Consider the following 20,588-nt stretch of genomic DNA (forward strand, 5'->3'; position numbering starts at 1 on the left):
CTTCTTCCTATCGATTAACAGAAGATTCTTTCAATGCGTTCATACGGTCGGGGCCGAACGAGAGCCAAGATCTGCCAGGGTTTAATTCAGTTCGATCAGAGCCGAACAGCGCCGTATTTAGTACGTTAAATGTGCTACAGATAATTCGCTAAGTTACTCTAGTATCACCATCTTGTAACTGTTGTGATATGTGTAACAGTTGTCAACCTAAACCTAGTACAAACACGTCGCCGTACAGTGACCGCTTCTACGATTTTTATCTTCAGTGTCTTTAAAAGGTTTCTTCAATTTCAATTAGATCTGTTCAAGTTATTGTCGCATAATTCAGTTCGTACGCCATCGTACGTAGTATTTCTTTACTCTGTCAAATATATATTAGGGCGCGTACCTCAACGTCAAGCCAGAAATTACGCAAAATTACAAACATTATTGTCTTCTTGAAGAAGACGATTGAGGGCGCGATTTCGGCCCGATACTTGGGGTCCGATGCGTATACACGGTCCGAGCAATGTTTGGACCCAACCCTATCGGAGTTCAACCATGGGGGTTTATTGGAGCTGAACTTGGCTCGAGCCGAACGAGTAAACATGCCAATTTTTGCTGGCTCGAGCCGGGTGGAGCCGTATGGCACCGATAAAATGTTGTCGTGTAAACGTAGCAATTATCTGGATAACCAGTTCTTCGCTTGGACCGTGATGATGACATGACAGTTTAGTAGGTGTCAAATAATGCCAAAAAATCGTTTTCCTGGTCACCACGCGCGTGTGTTAAAAAACGTTCGCTTCGCAGCTTCTTTTTTTCATTTTTTTCTTCATAATTTTAGGATCAATGAAAAAATATTTTTCGTGAGAATTTTCGTGGGTTTCAGATAAAATAAAGAATATTGTCGAGCTTTAGGTGCCCGGAAGTAAATACTGATTTTGTGTAAATATCTGCAATGCATATGCAACTTAGTTTCAACTGAATTATGTAATTTGTACAGCGTTTCATTTCGCCACGCTGCTTGCTTCTGTTGCTTAAAAACTATCGGTGATGCCTTTTTTTGTAATGTAACATTAAGAAAGTCGATGTGCGCATGCGTGAACAAGATATCGTAGCACCAAAGGAAGGCACATTCACCCATTGAGATCCACAAGTATCTCAAACAAACAAGTATGAACCCTGGCCTCGACCACGCCTGTGAACATGAATGAGATCACATGACACTCGCATAGTCTGTATTTCCATTCTGTTTTCAGTTCCATGGTGCATAAATTCGAACTTAACTCAACATATATAATAGGTGAGTATATTGTGTCGTAAAGGTGAAATATACTTCTGTTGGACCGTGACGGTTTTGCATCGCTGTTGTTTCACAGGCTAGAATTTGATTACGTCTTTAAACGAAAACTCCGGATAAAACCACAGAGGGATCGACTGTGACCAAACTATAAACCATAGAAAATAAGGTCTTTGCTTTTTCTTTGCATATTGTCTAGGTAAGTCATATACTAGTATTAACAGCATTCCTGAGATATATGGGTCTCAAATAAACAAAGATCGCGCCTTTGACTGTTGCGCAGATTAACGAGTACCAACAACCTGACACGCTACCAAGCGTTAATTCTACAATGAGCATGCGCATAAAATAAATATATATAATTCTACGATGATTACGCTGAAAACATCTTTACGTCACTATTCGCGTGCTACCCTTCAGACAGGAAAAATATCAATGTGTTCACGATACTTGTAAATGGTATATGTGAGTCTCTTTCACGATCACTTTCCACTCAAGGTTGTTTTCACACTTGTGTCTGAAATATCAAGATAATTCAACACTCATGAATCGTTTTATAAATTAAAAGAAAACATTCAAACAGAGTCCCTGATTAAAAGTCAGGGACTTGAATAACATGACAAAAAACGAAGCGAACGAGATATAATAATAAGCTTGGAGGTCATAAGTTGAGCCAAGGATAATAGAAAGTTCAGACTGCTACATATAATAGTCTAAGTACAAAGAGGGGGTCGCGGATCCTGGCATGTAAGCGTGAGTAGGCACTCACCGGCCGTGTTGGGTTTGGAGCACCGCGGAGGGCGAAACGCACGCGACCTCGTCAGGATAAGGAACACATAACTCAGTCTTTTCATTCACATAGGGCAGGAGTGTATTTCCACCTTGACCATATTATATTTTGCTAAGGGTTATAGGGTATAACATAAAGGGGGATAGGGGACTTTTTCATTCCATGCAGCCATGTGCCAACATCAAAAGTAACATCAACTTGTTTTCAAGCAGAGTGCCTTTTTTAAAAATTATATGGTTATATTAATGGACTTTTAAAGCGCGGTGGTCGTCTCGCAGCGCGTGTTCGAATTTCATGTAAATAAACAATGTATTTTACACGCGTTGTATACGTCGCTATGAGTCCCATATCGAACAGGACGCGGCGCGACGACCTCTGACCTTTAATTATGAGCCATAAAACGTTAGGGTTATTAAGTTATTTTTGAAGTTGTTATATCAACATGGTCATTATTACAACTCAAACTGTCCCAAAAAATGTAAATTTGATCTCCATCTTCATAGCAAATACGACCGCCCACTCATCCAAAATAAAACGCTCGCGAAACTGTCATTTTGATTTACTAAAATTTATATTTATAAAAAAATTTATAAAGTCCACAGCCTTCTGCCTTTCACTTTAATGACTGAAAATAAATGGTTGAAAACAAATATTTGACCAATCAAAACGACCTGATATCCCTTTGTTGTCGACCGTAGGTGTGGGGCCATACCTCTTTAGTCGGTCTTTAGTTTTGTGATGTTATTTTAGTCAATTCTATTACATTCGGTGTCCTTAGAAGATAGTCATGGTTCTTAACATTGACTTGCGTACCGAAAACGTGCGACGCCAAACGGTATCGTTAAAAGTAGAATGTTTTTCTTTTTCGTATTTTTTCGAATTACATGTACACTATGGTGACAAACACGATTAGTTTGATGTTCCGTTTTCCCGGGATTTAATGCCCGAACCGTAACTCTCTGGTGGCAATATGACGTCACTGGAGTAGACATTCCTGGTGGACTTGTTGGATACTTCCATAAAGCGGGAACTGACCACAGTATTGAGAGAAATGCTTAGCTGTCGCTAGAATTACGCACGGTCTAGGCGACCTAAATCCCTTAAATCCTAAATCTAAATTTTGTTGCAGTTTTCGCGCTGGCGAGTGTTTAATAATAATTACTATTGATTGGTGACAGTTTCTGACTGTGGGAAATGGTGTACCTATATCGTCTTGTATTTGTGAACCAGAACACTTCGTGTCGATAAAAATCCTAATATCTGAAAATACAACAAATTTAATGACACTACTATAAATGTATAAAAAATGACTAAAATACCATTACTCAGACAAAACGCCGACACAAGAATAGCTATCATCATGATGGACCTACAGCTATGCCGACCGTCATGTCAATCACAGGTCTTCGTTTAATTAGAATGAAATACGTTTTTCAATATTAAAGGGCGGTAGTCGTCGCGCCGCGTACGAAGTAAGAGGTTTGACCTGGGCGAGACTTACACTAATTACTGTTGGCGACTCCTTCGATACCTTCAAATCACGTAACAAATTTTGGTAACGTCCAAGTTTGTACTCGTTGATCTGCGCAACAGCCAAAGTCGCCATCTTTGTTTATATGAGACCCATATATCTCGCGCATGCGTGGCGCGACAACTACGCCTTTTAAAAACTTCCGTAACTTTTTCGGGAAGATCTGAAGGTGAATTATTCATGTCATTTCTGGTAGTACATCGACTTGCGATGCCAACGATCAAGGAAATAAATCAAAACAATAATTGTTTGTTGTTTGTTTGTTGTTTTTTTCAGATGACAATGATTACACAGTGGGTTTCAAAGTGGCAGACAGCGGAGGAACTTGTTAAAGAAGCCAAGGCAGGAGATATAATTGAATTTGAACATGCTGGATTTGAACATGCCGGTATATACATCGACAGTGACCGCACCGGTTGCTGTTGTTTGGGGAAATATATCGGCCCCAGGGTGGTCCACGGGTGTGTGCGCAAAGAAGTAGGCGAGAGTGCCACAGTGGTGGAAGACGATTTTGTCCAGGCAGCAGCGGGAGTTCGTGTCCGTGTTAACAACAGCGACGACATTGAACATGATCCTGAAACTCGGCGAAGAATTGTAAGATTTGCGCGTATGAGAGTTGGTGAAATAGTCAGATACAGTACTTCCGGAAATCCCGTGTACACGCTAGTAAGACATTGTCGTTATGGACGACATCAGGCATGGATCAATGAGGTTAGTATATCATGACCCGGATGTAAGTAGACCGAATAATTTGTGTACGTGTATTGGCATTGCGGCAAAACAGCGCCCGCTACGCCTCATGTAAACACAAACAGTGGCGCCCTCTATCTAGGAAACTATTTTGCGAAGTAAATATGCATCCGTGTATGAGTGGATATTTGTTGTGTTTGCTGTAACTCAAAAAGTACTGCCTTGATTATTATGAATGTTTGACTGAATTTTGTTTGCTCGCCCGTTTCCAAAAACGAATATGAAGTTAAATATGCAAGTCCAAAATGTGAAAAAAAGTCCGCAAAATAACAGTATAAGTAGGCGTCTATATTTTTATATATTCGAAATAATATTTTTCTAAGTGCTCCAAGTTTACGACATATAACATACTGTGGAATAACATGAAATGTCAGTTGAGTGCGTGTTATTGTATAACTTTAAACAACTGTCGAAAATGCAATTTGAACAATTTCCGTAATATTCCATATTAAAGCACTATTTCAAAAAAAATACTTCGTCATAATTTCCATAGAGCCTATCGCAACAAATGATTGTTTTCGCCATATGTAACCAGCACACTTTTCACGACCCGAGTACGAACGTTTGCCTGTCTCACATTAAATAATTCAGATTGCGCATTAAATATCTCCTAACACTTAAAGCGGTGGTGTCGTCACTTGCGCATGTGTCATTGTTTACAAACAATCGTCTACCCATGAGCCTTTGCTTGTTAAGCACGCGTTGTTATCGTCGGTTGGGACTCAATTCTCGCGCGTGCGCAGGTGACGACCCCTCCGCTTTAAAAACTATGAACGCAACATAAATTGTTCGGATTGTTGTTGGTGAATTGTTGTTCTCTCTACCCCTATAAGCCATCTAGTGTGATGTTCGCATCTAGCACATTGTATCAACGCAATTAGTTTCAAAGAATCCTGTTCGATATGGGACTCATAGCGACATATACGCGGGGAAAATACATTGTTTATTTACATTTACATAAAATTGAACACGCGCTGCACGACGACCACCGTCCTTTAAGTGTCAGTAGTAGCTGCTGCATATAATTTAATATAATCATAATTTTGCTGTCATCAAACCAATAACTAGTGAATACAATAATTATTGTTTGTTCTTAAAAATAAATTAAAGCGGGGGAGTCGTTACCTGTGCATGCGTCAGATGGCCATAGCGTGTCATTGTTTACAAACAAACGTCTATTCATGAGCCTTTACCTTTTAGCGTGTGTTGTTTATCGTCGCTTGGGACTCAATTCCCGCGCGTGCGCAGGTGACGACCCTCCTGCTTCAAGTCATTATATGGCGCTTGAGCTTGAAGAAAATGACACCATGTCGTTAATATTTTTCAGGAGAAAACAAAATGGCGATGGGTTATGAAAGTTTCCTCGTGGCAAACACCCGAAGAACTTCAAGAACATGCCAAACCCGGGGACATCATTCAAATGCAATACGCCCTTTGTACACATGCCGGAATCTTCATCGGGAAAATAAAAGGTGTTCATATGATAGTTCACTCGACCGGGAGTCCTGGACAACTTCTGAAAGACGGCGATGTTTCCAGGGTGAAAGAAGAACCATTCGCCGAGGTCATGAAGGGCGTTGAAGTACGCGTTAACAACAGTGATGACATCGAACACACCCCACTGAGTACAGCGAAGATAGTGAAGAGAGCTCGTAACAGAGTCGGTGAATTGTATAAGTTCGATCTACTCTACCACAACTGTGAAAACTTCGCTACACAGTGTCGATATGGGAGTGAAACCGGCTGGACCATACAGGTACGTATTGCGCCAAACTAGTTAAAGGGGCGGCAGTCGTCGTGCCGCGTCCTGTTCGATATGGGACTCATAGCGACGTATACAACGCGTGTAAAATTGATTGTTTATTTACATGAAATTCGAACACGCGCTGAGCGACGACCACCGCGCTTTAAACCGTTTTTAATATACCGAAATTGCAGATTGCCAAGTCCATTGCCTTCTCGTGATATGATGCAGCATTGCTCCTAAATCCAGTACTCTTGAAAGGCATTCCAAGTGTATTCTGTGTTTCATGCGTGCAAGTGTATCCCAGAACTGACTAGCATCCTTCATGTTGTTTTATCCGAATCACATTGATTGCATTATGTAATGACGAGTGACGTAATGTAAAAGATAAATAACGCTTTTGAGAATACATATTTGAATAACAGTACGTATATCTATTGTTAATTCATTTCAGGGCGAAAGAATAACGGACGTTCTCGAGAAGCCGATAGAACTAGTGGACAGCATTCGAGACACCGTGGAAGATATCGTTGATTAAAGGGTGGTAGTCGTCGCGCCACGCATGCGCGAGATATATGGGTCTCATATAATTAAAGATTGCGACTTTGGCGGTTGCGCAGATCAACGAGTACAAACTGAGACGTTATCGAGCTTATAGTATAGCCAAGGGTATTTTTAGGTGATTGGAAGGTATCAAAAGAGTCACTGGCGGTAATTAGTGCAAGTTGAGCCCAGGTCAAACCTCATACTTGTTATTTCCATTAGAAGAGCGCATTGGATTGTGGGACAATCAATGTTTATCAACACAAATGCCACACATGCGCAGCGCGACGACCATTGCCCTTTAAGTGTCGGGAAATCATTCTTTCATTTACATTGTTATCCAGCATGTTTATGTCAGTTTTAATATTATATTGTCACTGTGAGTATGAATGTCTTGTTTCAGCTAATCAGATTGTCACTGTGAGTATGGATGGCTTGTGTCAGCCAAACAAGTTGTCACTGTGAGTATGAATGGCTTGTTTCAGCCAATCAGATTGTCACTGTGAGTATGAATGTCTTGTTTCAGCTAATCAGATTGTCACTGTGAGTATGGATGGCTTGTGTCAGCCAAACAAGTTGTCACTGTGAGTATGAATGGCTTGTTTCAGCCAATCAGATTGTCACTGTGAGTATGAATGGCTTGTGTCAGCCAATCAGATTGTCACTGTGAGTATGAATGGCTTGTGTCAGCCAATCAGATTGTCACTGTGAGTATGAATGGCTTGTTTCAGCCAATCAGATTGTCACTGTGAGTATGAATGTCTTGTTTCAGCTAATCAGATTGTCACTGTGAGTATGGTTGGCTTGTGTCAGCCAAACAAGTTGTCACTGTGAGTATGAATGGCTTGTTTCAGCCAATCAGATTGTCACTGTGAGTATGAATGTCTTGTTTCAGCTAATCAGATTGTCACTGTGAGTATGGATGGCTTGTGTCAGCCAAACAAGTTGTCACTGTGAGTATGAATGGCTTGTTTCAGCCAATCAGATTGTCACTGTGAGTATGAATGGCTTGTGTCAGCCAATCAGATTGTCACTGTGACTATGAATGGCTTGTGTCAGCCAATCAGATTGTCACTGTGAGTATTAATGTCTTGTTTCAGCTAATCAGATTGTCACTGTGAGTATGGATGGCTTGTGTCAGCCAAACAAGTTGTCACTGTGAGTATGAATGGCTTGTGTCAGCCAATTAGATTGTCACTGTGAGTATGAATGGCTTGTGTCAGCCAATCAGATTGTCACTGTGAGTATGAATGGCTTGTGTCAGCCAAACAAGTTGTCACTGTGAGTATGAATGTCTTGTGTCAGCCAATCAGATTGTCACTGTGAGTATGAATAACTTGTGTCAGCCAATCAGATTGTCACTGTGAGTATGGATGTCTTGTGTCAGCCAATCAGATTGTCACTGTGAGTATGGATGACTTGTGTCAGCCAAACAAGTTGTCACTGTGAGTATGAATGTCTTGTGTCAGCCAATCAGATTGTCACTGTGAGTATGAATGGCTTGTGTCAGCCAATCAGATTGTCACTGTGAGTATGAATGTCTTGTGTCAGCCAATCAGATTGTCACTGTGAGTATGAATGGCTTGTGTCAGCCAAACAAGTTGTCACTGTGAGTATGAATGGCTCGTGTCAGCCAAACAAGTTGTCACTGTGAGTATGAATGGCTTGTGTCAGCCAAACAAGTTGTCACTGTGAGTATGAATGGGTTGTGTCAGCCAATCAGATTGTCACTGTGAGTACGAATGGCTTGTGTCAGCCAATCAGATTGTCACTCTGAGTATGAATGGCTTGTGTCAGCCAATCAGATTGTCACTGTGAGTTTGAATGGCTTGTGTCAGCCAAACAAGTTGTCACTGTGAGTATGAATGGCTTGTGTCAGCCAATCAGATTGTCACTGTGAGTATGAATGGCTTGTTTCAGCCAATCAGATTGTCACTGTGAGTATGAATGGCTTGTTTCAGCCAATCAGATTGTCACTGTGAGTATGAATGGCTTGTGTCAGCCAAACAAGTTGTCACTGTGAGTATGAATGGCTTGTTTCAGCCAATCAGATTGTCACTGTGAGTATGGATGACTTGTGTCAGCCAATCAGATTGTCACTGTGAGTATGGATGACTTGTGTCAGCCAAACAAGTTGTCACTGTGAGTATGAATGGCTTTTTTTCAGCCAATCAGATTGTCACTGTGAGTATGGATGGCTTGTGTCAGCTAAGATTGTCACTGTGAGTATGAATTGCTTGTTTCAGCCAATCAGGTTGTCACTGTGAGTATGGATGACTTGTGTCAGCCAAACAAGTTGTCACTGTGAGTATGAATGGCTTGTGTCAGCCAATCAGGTTGTCACTGTGAGTATGAATGGCTTGTGTCAGCCAATCAGATTGTCACTGTGAGTATGAATGGCTTGTGTCAGCCAATCAGATTGTCACTGTGAGTATGAATGTCTTGTGTCAGCCAATCAGATTGTCACTGTGAGTATGAATGGCTTGTGTCAGCCAATCAGATTGTCACTGTGAGTATGGATGGCTTGTGTCAGCTAAGATTGTCACTGTGAGTATGAATGGCTTGTGTCAGCCAATCAGATTGTCACTGTGAGTATGGATGACTTGTGTCAGCCAATCAGATTGTCACTGTGAGTATGGATGACTTGTGTCAGCCAAACAAGTTGTCACTGTGAGTATGAATGGCTTGTTTCAGCCAATCAGATTGTCACTGTGAGTATGAATGGCTTGTGTCAGCCAATCAGATTGTCACTGTGAGTATGAATGGCTTGTGTCAGCCAATCAGATTGTCACTGTGAGTATGAATGGCTTGTGTCAGCCAAACAAGTTGTCACTGTGAGTATGAATGTCTTGTGTCAGCCAATCAGATTGTCACTGTGAGTATGAATGGCTTGTGTCAGCCAATCAGATTGTCACTGTGAGTACGAATGGCTTGTGTCAGCCAATCAGATTGTCACTCTGAGTATGAATGGCTTGTGTCAGCCAATCAGATTGTCACTGTGAGTTTGAATGGCTTGTGTCAGCCAAACAAGTTGTCACTGTGAGTATGAATGGCTTGTGTCAGCCAATCAGATTGTCACTGTGAGTATGAATGGCTTGTGTCAGCCAATCAGATTGTCACTGTGAGTATGGATGACTTGTGTCAGCCAAACAAGTTGTCACTGTGAGTATGAATGGCTTGTTTCAGCCAATCAGATTGTCACTGTGAGTATGAATGGCTTGTGTCAGCCAATCAGATTGTCACTGTGAGTATGAATGGCTTGTGTCAGCCAATCAGATTGTCACTGTGAGTATGGATGACTTGTGTCAGCCAATCAGATTGTCACTGTGAGTATGGATGACTTGTGTCAGCCAAACAAGTTGTCACTGTGAGTATGAATGGCTTTTTTTCAGCCAATCAGATTGTCACTGTGAGTATGGATGGCTTGTGTCAGCTAAGATTGTCACTGTGAGTATGAATTGCTTGTTTCAGCCAATCAGGTTGTCACTGTGAGTATGGATGACTTGTGTCAGCCAAACAAGTTGTCACTGTGAGTATGAATGGCTTGTGTCAGCCAATCAGGTTGTCACTGTGAGTATGAATGGCTTGTGTCAGCCAATCAGATTGTCACTGTGAGTATGGATGACTTGTGTCAGCCAAACAAGTTGTCACTGTGAGTATGAATGGCTTGTTTCAGCCAATCAGATTGTCACTGTGAGTATGAATGGCTTGTGTCAGCCAATCAGATTGTCACTGTGAGTATGAATGGCTTGTGTCAGCCAATCAGATTGTCACTGTGAGTATGAATGGCTTGTGTCAGCCAAACAAGTTGTCACTGTGAGTATGAATGTCTTGTGTCAGCCAATCAGATTGTCACTGTGAGTATGAATGGCTTGTGTCAGCCAATCAGATTGTCACTGTGAGTATGAAAGTCTTGTGTCAGCCAATCAGATTGTCACTGTGAGTATGAATGGCTTGTGTCAGCCAAACAAGTTGTCACTGTGAGTATGAATGGCTTGTGTCAGCCAATCAGATTGTCACTCTGAGTATGAATGGCTTGTATCAGCCAATCAGATTGTCACTGTGAGTATGAATGGCTTGTGTCAGCCAATCAGATTGTCACTGTGAGTTTGAATGGCTTGTGTCAGCCAAACAAGTTGTCACTGTGAGTATGAATGGCTTGTGTCAGCCAATCAGATTGTCACTGTGAGTATGAATGGCTTGTGTCAGCCAAACAAGTTGTCACTGTGAGTATGAATGGGTTGTTTCAGCCAATCAGATTGTCACTGTGAGTATGGATGACTTGTGTCAGCCAATCAGATTGTCACTGTGAGTATGGATGACTTGTGTCAGCCAAACAAGTTGTCACTGTGAGTATGAATGGCTTGTTTCAGCCAATCAGATTGTCACTGTGAGTATGAATGGCTTGTGTCAGCCAATCAGATTGTCACTGTGAGTATGAATGGCTTGTTCTTTTGTATAATTAGATGTTCATATGCAAGACATTTTCCCAAACAAAAAAATGACGAATTCGGCCAAATTTTTTTAGTGGTTGGCCAAATGTTACCCAAATAGATCATTTTGCTGTGAAAGTTTGAAATTTTTCCTGATTTGTAGGAACTGAAAAAGAAAAACATTTTCAACTCGTCTCTTTCTTTACATCCAAGTTGTATTCAAGATGGTTACCCTGTAGAGTAAATTTATTGCATTTATTTTATTAAAATGTGTACAACCAGCTGACAGTGGTCTGTCAGCTCCTCCAGCTGTTCTACAGGGGTAAAGTGCGAGATTGCAATTTATACTACTGAGCACCCTATTATGTTTTTAGTACAAATTGCCCCCTCCCCAAACAGTAGTGTACCCTCACATTGTCAAACTAGGCAATTGAGCTGTTAAGCTTTCGGTGGCTAAAACTACATGTCCACATCTTATAAGAAGAGAATTAGTATATTATCCTAAATACACCATGTGACCTTATACGACCAATACATTTGGCTCAGTTAAAAAATAGAGAAAAATGGTAAAAGATGCGCTTCAATTTTAGTGCCACTTTTCTTTGCACATATCTATACAAACAGACAAAGCAAGTTGTATCTTCTAAATGTAAATATGTTTTATTAATAAAACTTATACTTATTCTAGTATTATACTGAACATAAGTAACATACAAAACACTGGTAAATGTCTAAAAATGACTGTTATTTGACAAGATATATCATCAAACTGGATGACTTTAAACTGGTACAATACATAAAAATAACGGGTACCAGCTTGCTACACTGTTCATAACTATAAATATCTATCATTTTCGTCACAAGAGGGCACTGTACATTGGTAGAGGGCGCTATATATTTACATTGCTAAGTACATTTTTATAAATATCTAAGTGCACAAATATTGACTGCATTACAAGTTGTACATGTCGGCTATGTAGTCGAAATGAACGAACTTCCACTTTTTCCACTTTTTCTTATGGTGAGTATGATATACAGAGATAGGTTGAAAATAATGTATGTAACAATAACATTATTGAACAAATGTGCCATGTTAATTATTATACTTCCCTAACAAGATTCCTGCATGTTTAACTTCTCATATAAAGTGCATCCTAATTCATATGTTGAATTATCAATCTGTGCTTGATGGATAAAAAAATACTTTGATTATCAAATGCAAAAAAAAAACTGATCTTTATATGAAAAAAAGAATACATTTTTTTTCTGAATACACATATCTGATAGAGGGTGCCATTTTATAAACTTGTTGAACCAAAGGGGCAATATGAATATGTAATTTTATAATAATGCATAATATGATAATAATATTTAATAATATTTCGTCAGCAAATGTTTTCCCATAGAGAAATATCTGTCAGTCATTGTTACAAACACCACCCCTAATACATAAATGGCACCCTCTATTTACTATAAAAATTTATGAATTCATAAATAATATGAAGGCATGATGACATCATATCTGAAATAATACATAGATGCATAAATTTTCACGAATATATGATGTCATTGTTTCGATATTTTGAGTTTATTCACGGACATTAAAATTAACGGATTTATCAATAGAAAAACAAGTTCTATTGTAATTCTACAGGATCACATTGATTGAATTTAGCGGATTTCACTTATCAGCAAAAGGAGTGAAATTAAAAATAATTCTTTGGTCAGATTGTCAATATACCAATGATTAGAAATAAACAATGCTATAGATGCCCTTTTAAAGAATAAGTTACTTTTACATTTAGGTAACACAATTACCAGGCTCGACTTACCACAACTAAACCATTATGAAAACTGTCACAAATCAATAGTTCCCACAAATTCAGATTTTCAATACCACACTTATAAAATAACTTCCATAACAAATGCTTTATAAATATGAAAAACTCAATACCCATCACTAGAGGGAGCTGTTTAAAGGCCCCCTAGTGGCGACATGTGAAAAAATAAACCTGAATCTTCCTGAAGGTGTGTGTTGGTAAGTGTTGCAAATTCTGTAAGAGCTTTATTCACATTTCATGACTCAGACTATTTAAACTGATGCATAACAAAAATGCTAAATAAGTGAATTCTACCAAAATTTATGCAGAAATACTTGCATATACCAGGAATTACATCTCGTATAACTTTGCATCAAATTGCTGTTATGAATACACGGAAGGATAATAAAAGTGCAGAAAATGTCAGCATTTATATATACAGCAATATAGTTTTATAGCTATTTCTTGCAAAATACATAGAAAAAAGATCAAAATGTACAACATATACATTATTTTATTAAAATCTAAATTCTAAAACAATTAAAAATATTGAATATTATTGAGGTAATGCTAAGTAGACATACAGTAATTACATATTTACATGTACCCAGTTTTCTGCAGATTGACCCCTTAACTCACCACAAAAATAATGTTTCTTGATATCACAATAAAAAAGTATCTGCATTAAATATATCGGGGTCGACATAAAAAATCTCAGTAACTGGTTTCCTGGGCAACTAAAGGAGAATGTAAACACCATTCGTTATAATGATACTCCTTAAGTTTGTGGCAAAAATACAATCACGATTACTTACAATGATACTCCTTAAGTTTGCTGTAAAAATGAGCCTCTATAGAATGTTTCTGGGTTCCCTAGATGAACCAAAACTTACAGATTGGCAACGAACAGAAACAAATTTTAAACATAGTATTTTTTAAATAGGCTTAACAAATTATATTCTTTGTTCATTCAATATCTTTCTTAAAATCCGTCTTAAAATACTGAGCTTATTAAATTTACAAAAAAAAACACTTTATTACTCTTTATTCCAAAGTTAAAAGGCCTATTTGTCCTACACTGAAAATTGTACATTTTCTGCTGGAATACGCATTCATTAAAATCAGCTTCTTTGGGAAATATTTATTGAAATGTCAGTGACATTATTATTTTCAGTATCCCGTGATGTGTATTGCACAATTATGATCTAACTACTTCATATATACCGTGGTATCTACATAAAATATCGCTCTTCAAACATCTACATTTCTCTATTAGATTATTTATTGATAATTTTGTTGCAAAGCAACAAATAAATTTAGCATTATTAGATTTGTAAACATAAAACAAATATCACATACATGACAGCTTTAATAATGTGACGTTTCAGTAACTAGCACATGTCACTAGTTAACTGTATGTAGTTCACTACAAATTACAAAACTATCATTTTGGTAAGTAAAAGTATCATCATGTTCATTTCCATAGAAACACCATACAAGGGGTATTTGTATGTATAAGTATATATAAGAGATTTAACAGAAAGAGACCATGGTGAAAAAAAGTAGTTGACTGTAAACTTCCATTATTCATTGAGAGTATTAAGGCAGAATTCCCAAACATTTTCTCAAATCATTTTTAAAACCTATGTCGCATTTTCTTTTTCTTCTTTCACCCCGACTGGATCCGCAGCCTCTTCTATCATTTTTAGTTTCTTAGCTTCTTCTTCAGCTTTCTGTTTTGCTACAAGTGCAGACCAATTCTGAAGGTTTTTCCTGTGAAAAAATGAGCAATAATGAGTCATATTTTATTTATTCTATCCAAATAACGACATTTATACACAGTTCAAATGATATACTGTCTAAATTATGGCTTTATATTATTATTATATTATTTTCGCTATTTTTGCTGAAAGGATGTTTCTGTGAAAATAAAATCAAGCAAATATACCAATTTTTATTTATATTCAACTAAATTCAACAATCAGGAAAAATATAATCAATACAAAGTGAAAATGAATTCCAGCTAAAATAAAAATATTTTACAGTAGCCCTGCAACTCAAAAAAGGAACACATACTGTTTCCAAACATCAAATGATTCCTTTATTTCACAGATGTTTGGTAAAATTACCTAATTTCTACCACTTTTTTTATCCTGTCTTTGCTTTTTAGAAAATCTGTAAGTGAGACTGATTGTTCACTGAGTGCAAGCAAAAATGGAGATACTGATCAATTCTTTTTATTTGTACTTACGCTGTGCCTTCCATCATTGGCTTTGACCCTGGTAATACTCTAGCTAATAATTCATAGCACGGCAGACAAATGCCGACAATAAAACCAACCTGTCATTGAGAAAAAGAAAAGAAAAGAAATTTTGTTATATTTCATTGCAGCAAAGAAATGTACATGACTTTCAACAAAGTCATACTATGGTAATCACTTATAATTAGTTCCACTTGACCACCATCAGCTTTATGTCATGTGATCAGTATATATGTCATGTGATCAGTATATATGTCATGTGATCAGTATATATGTCATGTGACCACCATCCATGTCATATTATCAGCATTATGTCATGTGAACAGCATACATGTCATGTGATCAGTATATATGTCATGTGATCAGTATATATGTCATGTGATCAGTATATATGTCATGTGATCAGTATATATGTCATGTGACCACCATCCATGTCATATTATCAGCATTATGTCATGTGAACAGCATACATGTCATGTGATCAGTATATATGTCATGTGATCAGTATATATGTCATGTGATCAGTATATATGTCATGTGATCAGCATCTATGAAGTCATAGGAACAGTATACATACTGTAAAGGGGTTAATTATTCACTGGGTTTTAATTTGGCTTTTTTCGCTGACTGGAAAATGCGCTAAATTAAAACCCAATGAATATGTAAAATTTAGCATGGAACACATTATCCAAATAATAAAACCGTGAATTTTAAACCCACTAAATATGCCTGAAACGCTAAATCAGTGAAATTTAAACCCAGTGAAAATTAGTCATTTTACAGTACACAAGATTTGCTGATGTACAATTCTGAACATAATTAGTTAACAGATTACTGATTACCTGATTGGCTGGTAGTTCATGTGCCCGATCTCTATCCATCATTGGAATAGGCTGTCGACCTTGATTCTTCTCCTCGTCTCCCTACGATAACCACAAAAAATAAAGTTAAAACAAAATAATTTCCATGTTCTCCTCCTGGCATTTTTACATTCCAATTTTTTTGTTTTTATGAACCTGATATTTTTGTTTTATTATTAACCTGATTAGATTCATACATGAAAATTTATAGTTTTTGTTTTTCTTTTATAAACATGATCTTATGTTTTTAAAAATCCATGGTTCTTTTGTTTTTAGATGCCAATTTTTTTGTTTTTCAGAACCCAATGCTTTTGTTTTTCAGAACCCAATGCTTTTGTTTTTCAGAACCCAATGCTTTTGTTTTTCAGAACCCAATGCTTTTGTTTTTATAAAACTATATGCCAATTTCCTGAACCCATTCATTATTTTGACATATTATTAAGACATATTGGGAACCCATACAGAAATTTGAGAGTATAATTTGATCTATCTATTTTCTTCAATATTCAAAATCAATCAGACAATATTAGTGTTTATCGGATAAATAAAAATAAGTGGCAAATCAAACATAAGTACAATATAGCAATTATGTAAATTAATAATTTTTGCACATTAGAAATTTCAAGACATTGACATTTACCAAGTTATTTAAGAACAGATGATTTCTGTAATATTGTATATGTTTTCTAATTTGTTTTTCTACCATCAGAACATAAATTACAACACTGAGGGCAGTCTAACTTTGGTACTAAACTGAGGCATGGTACAACAGTTAAACCAATCCAAGCAAGAGACTGATAACTCTATTTAGAAAAAAAAAATATTCAAGTTTCTGGTCATCATGCTACTCAGTTAAAAATGTATAGATTATTTATTTTCCAGGTTAATCAAAATAAAAGCACAATTTGTATAACACAAATTATAAAATGGACGCCCGCTTTATTTTTCTGTACCTCGCTCAGATCTACTTCAATTGTAAATCAATTGTAAGACACAGAGCTATTGTGTCAAAGTTCAGTTTTTCACAGACTGTGAAAAGACAATGGTTTGAATTATTTCAAAACTGTTAATATAAATAAATATGATATTTCTCAATCGCAATTGGTGTTCATGAACAACGATCAATTATGCAAATTAGCCAGGATACTTTATGATGTCTTGATCATAAATTACCATCATGTTCTACAATATCAGATTTATTAATCATTTCACCACCAGACATTCTCGCCCAAATTTTTCTGCACTTTTTTCTTATATTCTTCAATATTTCTGGAAATGAACCCCAATTTTGAAGTCAACAGACAAAATTTGAGTCAATTTTCAGTTTTCATCCAAAAAAATATACTATTTTTGTTCCAATCGTCAAGGGAAGACTATAAACAGGACTATTTTGTAAATTTGTGCTGAAAACAGGGAACTGGTGGTGAAAAGGTTAAACTGGGGAAGTAATTTTCATTTGTTATTTGCCAAAATTATTATACTCGTTTAAAACGTAAGATATTGTAGGGTCACTCATTTGGTATCCTCTATCATATATATTGATTCTTACATTAAACTGCAGTTTTTGTTCATCTATTTACTAGTAAAAGCAAGCACATATTGCAAGAATCACAAACACTGCCCCGGGAATGTAGCAGATTTTAAAAATATGGCATATTCCAGCACTGCAGTGTGTGGTGAAAAGAGAAGAGCAAAGACTCCACCTGTTGCCAGAATTCTTCAAATATATCGGTGACCACTTTTCTGTTCACTTGGTAAGGCTTAGAGTTGGCACAAAGATCAGCCCCGGTCATAGCAATGGCATTTCTTAAATATCTAGAAGAACGTTGAAAACACACAACAAACACACAAACATGCATTAAACTAAAAAGACATTGATCACAGCAAAAAAAAACAACATCACAATTATATGAATTCATAAACTTATCATGCAGTAAGAGAAACCTTCTTTTACTGGATATAATTCAAGTTAGCAAATCAAGTACCCTCTCTTAATTACAAAATTGAGGGCGCTGTTCATAACAGACAGGGCACTATTCATGAAAGCGAGGGCGCTGTACCATGACTCATTGGTTTCTCTGACAACAAAACAGGTTTATTACACATATATAAGCATGCAGATTACATTTCTTTCTTGTCTTTATAAAAGTACCTGTGAATAGAATTCATCGAAGATGACTTTAACAGTTTTTTGTTGCACCGCCCATGGTTTCATGACAGCAGACAGATCACATGCAGTCATACTTAGTGCTCGTGTTCGCATTCTGCCATATTAGTAATAATGAACAAAATGTGGTTGTCATGGAAACAGACAAGATAAATCCCCAAATGCAGCATTAAAAAGAAGAGAATTAATTAATATTAATGAATTATTGATTATGCAAATGATTAGGTAGTGCCATTACATAGAAGATTATCACAAATGTATCAGATGCATATTCTACATTTATGAAAGTAATTTACATAATCACTCACATGCGTGTGCATACCTCCCTTAACTATTTCTATTACATGGCATGAATAGTGTATATTATTCGATTTTACAAATATTCACTAAATAACTTAAATTCTGATATTTAGTATTTAATAACGATGATCATGTTAGGTTAAGTAGCAGTGTGATTGAAGATTCCAAACAGTGTGATTTGTAAGCATACTAGGGAGTTAAAACAGTATTGTTTGTAAAGCATACTAGGGAGTTAAAACAGTATTGTTTGTAAGCATACTAGGGAGTTAAAACAGTATTGTTTGTAAGCATACTAGGGAGTTAAAATAGTGCTGTTTGTGAGCATACTAGGGAGTTAAAACTGTGAGGTTTGTAAGCATACTAGGGAGTTTAAACTGTGAGGTTTGTAAGCATACTAGGGAGTTTAAACTGTGAGGTTTGTAAGCATACCAGGGAGTTCAAATATGTGGTTTGTAAGCATACTAGGGAGTTAAACAGTGTGGTTTGTAAGAATACTAGGGAGTTCAAACATTGTTATCGTTGAACATAATAGAGAGTCCAAACTGAGGTTATATACATACTAGGGAGTTCGAATAAGAGGTTTACAAGCATACTAGGGAGTTCATACATGGTAGTTTCTAAGCACACCAGAGAGTTTAAACATTGTGATTTGTGAGCATACTAGGGAGTTCAAACATTGTGAGTGTACTAGGGAGTTCAAATATCAAGTTTGCAGGCATACTAGGGAGTGCAATATATGTTGTGCGCACACATTGTAGTGTATGATATAAACAAGAAATGTACAATTGTAGAATATAAATACAGTATGATAAGTTCGAAACACACACATTATATTTTATCGAAATGCTAATTTATTACACCATTCCAGTTGTCATTAATTAACATATTAATGAAAGAAATAATATTTTTGAGAGATCTATTGTTACATTTCAACAACCAGCTATATTCATAATCAGTACTTCAATTGATTCCTGTAAGACTCATTTTTAATCTTGTAATCGACACTCATGCACTAAAACATCACAGGATAATGTTCACGTAATTATTAAATGTCTCTGGTATTATGTTCAACTTGACTGACCACATTATGACTGGTCACATGACTATGGTCACATGATGATTGGTCACATGACTATTGTTACATATCTTACCTGTGTTCTGGATTCTCCCAATTGAACTTCCCTGAGTCAACTATTGCTTTAAGTTTATCTTTATTGCCAAAGAACAGCGCCAAATCCGTTGCCAGGATTGCGTGTTTGACATCACCAATCACCGTTTTGTACTCCTCTGCAGTTAGGTTCCTAAAGATGTTGTGTCCTTCATGCTGCAAGACATAAAATAACAATAATAACAGTTACTTGCACCACAACACTTTAAAGGTCTAGGTATACTATAAATACGCTCCTAAACAATAGGGATTATTTCCTTGCTTGTCACGCTGTAGTAAACAGCTCCAGCCAAGCTCCGGTAAAAACGTGTTTTCTCGAACTTACAGGTATATTATGTCGTGCCAAAGTGGATGTATGTGACTATGAATATCACAGCAGTGACTGTGTGTAGTATTTATGACAATAAATAGTGTACAAGCTGAGATTTTGGCAGATAAAAGTAAAAAACATGAACCGGGGAAAGGGATGCGTGACTAATCTTGAATAATTACTACTGTCAATCAAAGTCACGTGATGTTGGATCGCTGAAACAGGATGCGTCATAGGCTATGCAAGTGATTAACAACACTCATTAGCATAGCCACACCTCCAATTCACACTTGCCCGGGGCAAGTGAATTGGGCCTTTAAGCTTGAATAGGATTTGGAAATAATTTTTATTCGTGGAGGGATTAAAAACATCACTAACACCAGCAGAGTAGACACAGCTAGAGGTATCAGCAATAGAAAGGACGGTGATTTATTCCTTTTATGCATGGAGGAGCATAGATTGTTTGTTTATTGATTTCAGCCTAGAAAAAGGTGAAAAAGTACCATCTACATAGTAAGCGCAGGAATGTCAGTAAAATTCAAAAAATCCTCGTTCCATCCATATGGCTTTGGTTCTCTCTTTCTGGTAGCTTCACATGCATGACTACGTGCAGTCACCGTTTTAATTACGGGA

At 37.1% G+C, this 20,588-nt stretch overlaps 2 protein-coding genes across 6 annotated transcripts in view; one reads left to right on the plus strand and one right to left on the minus strand.

Moving 5' to 3' along the window:
- Positions 1–5,770: 5,770 nt before the first annotated feature.
- LOC102808682 (phospholipase A and acyltransferase 2-like) lies at positions 5,771–6,632 on the plus strand. Its single transcript, XM_085492990.1, has 2 exons — positions 5,771–6,106; positions 6,549–6,632. The coding sequence occupies exons 1-2, from the start codon at positions 5,771–5,773 to the stop codon at positions 6,630–6,632; spliced, it is 420 nt and encodes a 139-aa protein (XP_085349116.1).
- A 5,072-nt stretch (positions 6,633–11,704) lies between these two features.
- LOC102801166 (putative 3',5'-cyclic phosphodiesterase pde-5) overlaps positions 11,705–20,588 on the minus strand; it is a 125,926-nt gene continuing 117,042 nt past the window's right edge. For 4 of the 5 annotated variants that reach the window (XM_085492833.1, XM_085492834.1, XM_085492831.1 and 1 more), the window contains 5 exons: positions 19,629–19,801; positions 17,714–17,825; positions 15,993–16,073; positions 15,142–15,230; positions 11,705–14,663 (listed from right to left, as the gene is read on the minus strand). In XM_085492833.1, coding sequence (XP_085348959.1) covers positions 14,534–14,663; positions 15,142–15,230; positions 15,993–16,073; positions 17,714–17,825; positions 19,629–19,801 — 585 coding nt within the window. In that variant the 3' untranslated portion in view covers positions 11,705–14,533. Of the gene's footprint in view, positions 14,664–15,141; positions 15,231–15,992; positions 16,074–17,713; positions 17,826–18,162; positions 18,275–19,628; positions 19,802–20,588 lie in introns of all 5 variants that reach the window. The other variant, XM_085492832.1, reaches the window with a different exon arrangement.

Source organism: Saccoglossus kowalevskii, chromosome 18 (assembly GCF_978046115.1).
Source record: "Saccoglossus kowalevskii chromosome 18, keSacKowa6.1, whole genome shotgun sequence".
NCBI classification, from domain to species: Eukaryota; Metazoa; Hemichordata; class Enteropneusta; family Harrimaniidae; genus Saccoglossus; species Saccoglossus kowalevskii.

Coding starts and splice junctions, on each gene's coding strand:
- LOC102808682 (XM_085492990.1), top strand. CDS start 5,771: ATGCAATACGCCCTTTGTACACATGCCGGAATCTTCATCGGGAAAATA. Junction 6,107..6,548: donor AAACCGGCTGGACCATACAG/GTACGTATTGCG, acceptor AATTCATTTCAG/GGCGAAAGAATAACGGACGT.